Source organism: Leucopleurus acutus, assembly GCF_964270905.1.
Source record: "Leucopleurus acutus genome assembly, chromosome: 4".
In the NCBI taxonomy this organism is placed as follows: domain Eukaryota; kingdom Metazoa; phylum Chordata; class Mammalia; order Artiodactyla; family Delphinidae; genus Leucopleurus; species Leucopleurus acutus.
The window spans coordinates 2,256,603-2,264,163 of NC_139146.1; the positions used below are offsets into that span (position 1 = coordinate 2,256,603).

At 64.4% G+C, this 7,561-nt stretch overlaps 1 protein-coding gene across 1 annotated transcript; it reads left to right on the forward strand.

Moving 5' to 3' along the window:
- MSANTD1 (Myb/SANT DNA binding domain containing 1) lies at positions 1-6,142 on the forward strand (the record flags this gene model as incomplete). The annotated part of the gene is made up of 3 exons (XM_082838053.1): positions 1-254; positions 4,214-4,489; positions 5,902-6,142. 3 exons carry the CDS (start codon positions 1-3, stop codon positions 6,140-6,142), a joined length of 771 nt encoding a protein of 256 aa, XP_082694179.1.
- Positions 6,143-7,561: the final 1,419 nt, after the last annotated feature.

The window sequence follows — 7,561 nt, forward strand, 5'->3', positions numbered from 1 at the left end:
ATGGCAGCGGCTGAGGTGCCCGGCTACCTCGTGTCCTCGCAGACGGAGAAGCACCGGCGGGCCCGCAACTGGACGGACGCGGAGATGCGCGGCCTCATGCTCGTCTGGGAGGAGTTCTTCGACGAGCTGAAGCAGACCAAGCGCAACGCCAAGGTCTACGAGAAGATGGCCAGCAAGCTGCTGGAGATGACCGGCGAGCGCCGGCTGGGCGAGGAGATCAAGATCAAGATCACCAACATGACCTTCCAGTACAGGTAGGCCCGCGGCCACCGCTGTCGCCGCCACAGAGCCCCAGGCGCCCCAGGCTCGCTGGGCAGGCGGTCCGCACAGGGACACCGCCCCCCCCCCGCCCCCGCCCCGGCCAGGACATCCCCGGAGCTGAGTCAGGAGGGGGGTGGGTCCTGGCTTTGTGTAAGTGAGAGGGGACCAGCAGAAGCCATGGGGGAGGGGAGGGGGGAAACCGAGGCACAGGAGGGCCGGGCTGGGGCTGACCCCGGCTCCCCAGGCCTCGGCCAGGGCACCACCCCCCAGGCCCGCGGGCGACTCCCACTCGGCCCCCCAGCCTTGGCTCTGCTCCGCAGGGTGGCGGGTGCTGCTGTGTGGGCGGGAAACTGAGGCCGGAGGAGGCTCAGCCGCCAGGCCCGCGAGCCGGCCTGTCCTGCCGCTCTGTCATCTTCAGCATTCGCTGAGCCTGCTGTGAGCACAGCACAGCGCTGGCCTTGGGGCCTGGGCGGGGCGTGGAGGGCTCAGCAGAAGCCCTGAGTGCCCGGGAGGGTCCGCTCCCGGGAGGAGGCCCCCTGCCCTGGCTGCCGTGGGAGGAGCCCGGTCGGGGCCAAGCGCGCGGCTCCGGCAGGGGCAGCTCTGGCGTCCGGGACGGAGCCCTGTGGCCCCATGTGCCCAGCACCGTGGAGTGTGAGGCCAGGCCTATCTGCAGGGGCTCACGGTGAGGAGAGGGTCACAGGGAGGGCAAAGGTCAGAGGTGTGGCGTGGGTCAGGGCAGGTAAAGGTCAAGCAGCAGCTGGGCTCTAGGGGGAGAGTGGCACCGAGAGCATGGGCCCTGGGGGCGGCCTGGGCAGCCCCCAAGAGCCTGTCAGTGTGCGGGGGTGGGGGGGGAGGGGGCCGTCTAGGGGGCCGTGCCGGGACCCAGCTGGTCCCGGCCCAGGCCACTTCTGGCCCTCCTAGTGGCCGCTGTGGGCAGGGGCACAGAGCTGCGTGTGGACGAGGCCCTGCAGGTTGGCCTCGGGCACCTTGAGCCACACCGTGGGTGAGAGGACCCTCACCCCGACTCCCATGCCCACCTCGAACAAGCAAGGAGAGGCCTCACCCCTCCTGGCCTGACGCTCCCAGCCCGTCTGGAGCCTGGGGACGTGCAGGGGCTCCCCAGGGCCCTGGGCAACCAGAGGCTGTTTCAGTTGCATCCATTTAACTTTTTCTGGCCCTTGGAGGTCCTGAGCCTGGCCTCTCCGAAGGCCCATTTCTGACCCCCAGCTTGGCCCCCAGCCAGGCCCCGGGGTGGAAAACAGGCGGCTGCTGGGGTCCAAAGGCATCCGAGGAGTCGCTTAGGTAAAGTCTGTCAGATTCCAGTCACCGGCTCCTGACAGAAGGGCCGAGCAGCGTGTAGGCGCACCTGCCCCCCGCCCCCCACCCGCCCCTGCCCGGTGAGGAGGGAGCTGCGGAGGTGACGCAGGCTGTCTTACTCCTGTCTGACTCCATAGCTCCAGGGCCCTGACTGGTGTCTAGCCGGGTCATTCATTATTTATCCTGAAAGCTTCTTCAGAGTCCCAGGGGAGGGATTCTGTTCCATTCCTGGAAGAGGGATGTGGGCCCCAGAGGCCACAGGAGATGAGGGTATGGCTGAGAGGGCCCAGGGCCCCCTCGCGGACAGCACTTCACAGTTTAGGAAGCACTTGCACACCGTGGTATCTGTCAGCTCCCGTACACCGATGGGGAAACAGAGACCCAGAGCAGGAGAGGGACTTGCCCAAGGCCACACAGCCCCTCACAGGCCAACGCTTTGGCTGCACGACTGGTTCTTTCTCCCCCCGCCACCCAGAGCCTCCCACAGCAGAGACTTTAGTTATTTTTTCACGACAGCTTTTTTTTTAAAAAAACAATCCTTGTTTGTTTGTTTATTTATTTATTTATTTATTGGCCGCACCGCAGGGCTTGCAGGATCTCAGTTCCCCGACCGGGGATTGAACCTGGGCCCTCGGCAGTGAAAACACGGAGTCCTAACCTCTGGACCGCCAGGGAAGTCCCGAGACAGCTTTGTGTGTGTGTGTGTGTGTGTGTGTGTGTGTGTGTGTGTGTGTGTGTGTGTGTGACCGCACAGGCTCAGCGGCCATGGCTCACGGGCCCAGCCGCTGCGCAGCACGTGGGACCTTCCCAGACCGGGGCACGAACCCATGTCCCCTGCATTGGCAGGCGGACTCTCAACCACTGCGCCACCAGGGAAGCCCCGGAGACAGCTTTTTATATATTAAGATTGTCGGGGGAGTTCCCTGGCGGTCCAGCGGTTAGGACTCTGTGCTCTCACTGTCGCCGCCCAGGTTCAATCCCTGGTTGGGGCACTAGGATGCCGCAAGTCGCTCAGTGTAACCGGAAAAAAAAAAAAAATGCTGGTTAAGGAAGCCTGGGGGTGGCCAGGTTCCGTGGGGGGTGTTTTGTTGGCACACCGTTCAGGTGCTCCCCATGCCAGGGCGGGCCTTTCCTTATTTCTCCGAGGAGTGGGCTGGCTTGAGTTGACAGACCAGGAGCTGGGGGGATGCCTGCGGAGGGCCTGGGGGGGAGCCCGGGCGGGGGCTGGGCCCCGAGCACCATCGTCCACCCGCTGTGCCCATGTCCGTGTCGCCCTCCGCGGGATGGACGGTGGTCCGTGGTCAGGAGGCTGGAGCGGCCTGCTCGTCCCCACGTGGCCTGTCCCGGGCTTCCTGCTGAGGACAGTCTGCTTGCTGGGCGCTGCTCCTGCTTGCTGGGCGCTGCTGGGTCCTGCCTCGCCCGCCTCTGCCTGCTGCCCTGAGCCACGCACCTCCGCGGGGGGCCACTCTTTCAGGTGGTCAGCTCGTTATCTGCAGTGACCAGTGTGACCGGCGGCCGCACCCTGGCAGGGAACCCCTTGTCAGAGACAGAGGCCGTCTGGCCACGGGGCGCTCTGTTGCTCAAAGGCCTCGCCACAGCGGGAAGAGCGAGGGGCAGGAACATGGGTGCTGGAAGCTGAGGCCAGGGGCCCGGGAAACCCCGTGGCCTCTTTCCTGGCCTGGCTGGTGCTGCCCAGCTGTCTTGCGGCCGCCTCTCCCCATCCCTCACCTCCCAGGGGACAGCCAAGGCCCAGGGACCTTCAGGTTCCGTCTGCAGGGGAGGGAAGCAAGATGCAGGGCCTCGGATGGGCTCAGGCCCGCAGTGGGCAGAGCCGTGCAGTGCAGACCCTGGGCCTGGGGCCCGAGTGGGGGTGGGGGACGTCAGGCAGTGTGGGAAGGGACCCCGTCCGGCCCAGCCCGGGTCCTCCTGGCACCTTCAGCCGAGAATATCTGACAGCTTGCTGTTTGCCAGACACCGGGCGTTGTCTTCTTAAATCTTCCCGAGAGTGACGGCCACGTGAGGAGTTTGCTTTGATCATCCCCATTTTACTGATGTGAAAATGGAGGCTCAGAGAGGTTAATGGACCTGCTGATGGTCACACAGCAAAGCGATGGCGATGAGAGGCAGACTCAGATGTGCTGGACACTGAGGCCTGTGCTCTTACCTTCTGAGCTTCTTGCTGCCCAGGGCGTCCTCTTAAGAAAAGCGCGTTTATTATACGACCGTACTTTACGTTTGCGTAACACATTATATTACGTTTTATTCCCATGTTGGTATTATACCATATATTTGGTTATTGCCGGTTAACTTATTAAAAAGCAGCATTTGTTCATTGCAGAGAGTTTAGAAATGCCAGAAAAGCAAAGAGAGGACGAATGAGCCCAAGGTCCCGGCACTCACACTGGGGCACGTGCATCCTTTCCAACATCCAAGGCGGTGTAGGTCCCGAGCCTGACTTCTTGCTGAGTCCCATGTCACCTTGGCCCTGGGGCCTGGCCGATTTTTCTGGGGAGGCCTGGCTGCCACGTGGCTCCCCCAGGTCCGGAGCCCCCGAGTGCCCCTCCGCCGAGGGCCGGGCGAGGCAGGGCCGGGAGCAGCTGTTTCTCACCCTTGGCTCTTGTGTCTTTCGTTTCAGGAAATTAAAATGCATGACAGATAGCGAGTCCGTCCCGCCCGACTGGCCCTATTACCTAGCCATTGATAGGATTCTGGCCAAGGTCCCCGAGTCCTGTGATGGCAAACTGCCGGACGGCCAGCAGCCGGGGCCCTCCACGTCCCAGACCGAGGCGTCCCTGTCGCCGTCTGCTAAGTCCACCCCTCTGTACTTACCGTATAAGCAGTGCTCCTACGAAGGCCGCTTCCAGGACGATGGCTCCGCCAGCTCCTCCAGCTTACTGTCCCTTAAGTTCAGGTAGTGTGTGTGCTTCCCTCTCTTGCCTCCACACCAGCGGGGCCGGGCACCCGCCCTCCGGAGAGGGGGCTGAGGGCCGCGAGGGGGCTGTCCTGGCGGCGGCATCCTCGGCCGGCCCGGGCCGGCCGCGGAAGCCTAGGTAGTATGCACCAGCCCCCAGGGGCAGGGAGGCCAGAGACAGGAAGGCAGGTGGTTCCCGAAGCTTGGGCTGTCATGTCCACAGACTGGGTGCATCTCCTGCTCCGTCACCGCTTAGCTGTGTGGAAAGTCCTTGATCTCTCTGGGCCTCAGCCTCCCTCTGTGAAATGGGGATAAATCAGGACCTTCTCCAAGGAGGGCTGGGATTAGAGGCGAGCGCTCCCGCCTTCCCTCGGCCTCTGGCTCTTGCGCTCCCCCTACCCCAAGCAGACCGTGCCCTGGGGTCCCCTTCTCCCTGGCCTGGCCGGGCCGGCTGGTCTCTCAGCACCGGGGAGGGGGTGTCAGGCTGAGCCTCCAGGGTGTGCTCGGAGCCTGGCTGCAGTGGGGGGAGGCAGCCCCTCTGCCGTCCACGGCGTCCTGCCAGGCATGTGCTGACCCTGCCTAAAGATGCCCTCAGTCAGGTGTGCGGGAGACACACCCCTGTGGTGTGGGGGCCGGGGAGCCAGAGGAGGTGACGTTTGGGCTGGGCTTTCACGGATGAATAGGAGTTGGCCAGTGGGGGAGAGAACAGGAAGAGTGTGGATTTGAGCCGTGGCCCTGCCTCCCCTGAGCCTGGTCTCAGGTCTGTCAGATGGGAGTAGGGTGGGGTGAGGAAGGCATCTCCGGGGGCCCCTCCAGTCTGACACCCCCATCTGGGGGGCTGCTGCTCCGTTTGTTCTCAGCAAAGACCCCAGACAGAAATGCCTTTGCTGGTGGCCAGGCCGAGTTGCAGGGAAGTCTGAGATTTACGGACAGTTGTTTCCATGGATTGAGCCCAGTTCCCAGACTGACAGCTGCCCCAGGCATTGCACCAGGACTGGGACGTGGGGCTGTTCTCCCTCTCGGGGCCGAGCTCTGCTCTCTGCCCCTGAGGTTGGCGGGGTCACGAATCTTCTGCACAGAAGCAGAGGGCCTGGGCTCGGGGACGGGCAGGATCTTGGGGCCTGGTGGGGTTTGGCAGCTCCCTGCCCACCCGTGGGGGCCGGTTAGACCCGGGATGCCCCACCCCCGAGCAGAGAGCCCAGGGTATGCCCACCCAGCTCAGCGGGTTTGGGGGTGCTCTCGTGGCAGGGACCCCCCGCCTCCTAAGCCTGCACCCCCTTCGTGGTGGGAGGGCCCAGCCCTCACGTGCGTGGACGGTAGCCCAGCACCCCGTGTGCCCGGTGGCGGCCGGGAGGGTCGGGCAGGCCCGGGCTCCGTGGCCAGCCGTCCACACGCTGGCGCTGTCCTTCCAGGTCGGACGAGCGGCCCGTGAAGAAACGCAAGGGACAGGGCGGCCACTTGCAGAGGAAGAAGCTGCGGCTGCTGGAGACGATGCTGGAGGAGCAGCGCCGGCTCAGCCGCGCCCTGGAGGAGACGTGCCGCGAGGTGCGCCGCGGGCTGGACCAGCACAGCCTCCTGCAGGCGCAGGGCCTGCAGCTGCAGGAGCGCATGATGAGCCTGCTCGAGAAGATCATCGCCAAGTCCGGGGTCTAGGCCGCCCACCGGCCCCCCGCCGCCGCCGCCTCGGCCTCCAGCATTAAAGCCCCCCGGGCACGCGGCCGGGGCCCCGGGCTCACTGCAGGGCAGCTCCCGGGAAGAGCCTCCCGGAATCTGCTCTCCAGTATCGTCGCTGTCAACGGTACTCGGAACGGCTTTTGATGTTAAACGTGTCATTTTCATCACTGCCTGGAAGCGGAGGTCACGGTGCAGCCCTGGAGGGAGGCGCAGGCGGTCCCTCCCAAGACGAAGCGGGTGGACGCAGCGCGGGGGCAGGTGTGTCCCCCTCCCTGGGTCTGCTGCGTCGGCCCCGAGAGCCTCGAATACCCGGGCCAACCCCAGAGGCCCGCACCGCCTTCAGCGGCCTTTTCATCTGTCCCCCCCGGGACGTTGGGCGTCCCGACAGCGCTAATAACAGTGGTGACCCTGCCCTCTGGGGACACCCTGTCCTGTTCCACCGTCTCTGCCCAGGGATGCGGCGGGGATGAGACGAGGCCCAGCCTCGGGGAGCTGACACTCGGGGGGGCAGGCAGGCGAGTGAGTGGAGAAGCCAGGTAACAGCAGGTTGTGAAAGTGCTGGCAGGGCAGGGCCGGGCTGGCCGTGGGCGCACATAGCCGGCAGCCATCCAGGGGCTGCCTCCCCGGGAGGGAGAGGGGCTGGGGGGGGAGCCTCAGCACTGCGAGATCTGCCAGCAGGAAAGCCCTTCCAGAGCCCCCCCGCCCCCCAGTTCCTCCTGAGTCTCATCGGGGCCCAGGTGGCTGAAAGAAGGCACCACAGGAGAGCCGGGGGTTACGTCTTGTTCAGGGCCTCCCTGGGGACGTAGCCTGGGACGCTGCCACTCCGTAGCTCTGAGGACGCTCTTCCAAAAGAGTGGGGAGAAAGAAGCCTCTTGGTATGTGACTTTGGGTAGGAGATATGGCAGTCAGGTCCCAGTGAAAGGTCGCAGCTAGTCACAAAGAACAGACGTCTCAGTTAATGGCTGTAGCGCTTTTCTCTGTATGGGAAGAACCGGATTCATTAAAACTTGCTGAGATACACGTCTACCTGTCCGAGGGCCTGATTGTTTGTCCAAAGCACAGAGTACCCTGCCACGGTCTTCACGTCCTCTGTCTGGAGTGTGGAGGGCTTCGTCCTGTCACCTTTTTTGGGGGGTGGGGGCCACGCCGTGAGGCGTGCGGGCTCTTAGTTCCCCGACCAGGGATCAAAGCCGGGCCCCGTGCGGTGGAAGCGCAGAGTCCTAACCACTGGACTGCCAGGGGAGTCCCCATCCTGTCGCCTTGATCCCCTCGCAGGGTGCGCTGTGGCCCCACCCCGTGCAGCTGGGTGATGGGCAAAACCCTCCGTGGCTCTCTGTTTTACAAGGAATGCCTGGTTCAGCCCTGGACTAGCAAGTTGCTGCCACACAGCAGGGTTCT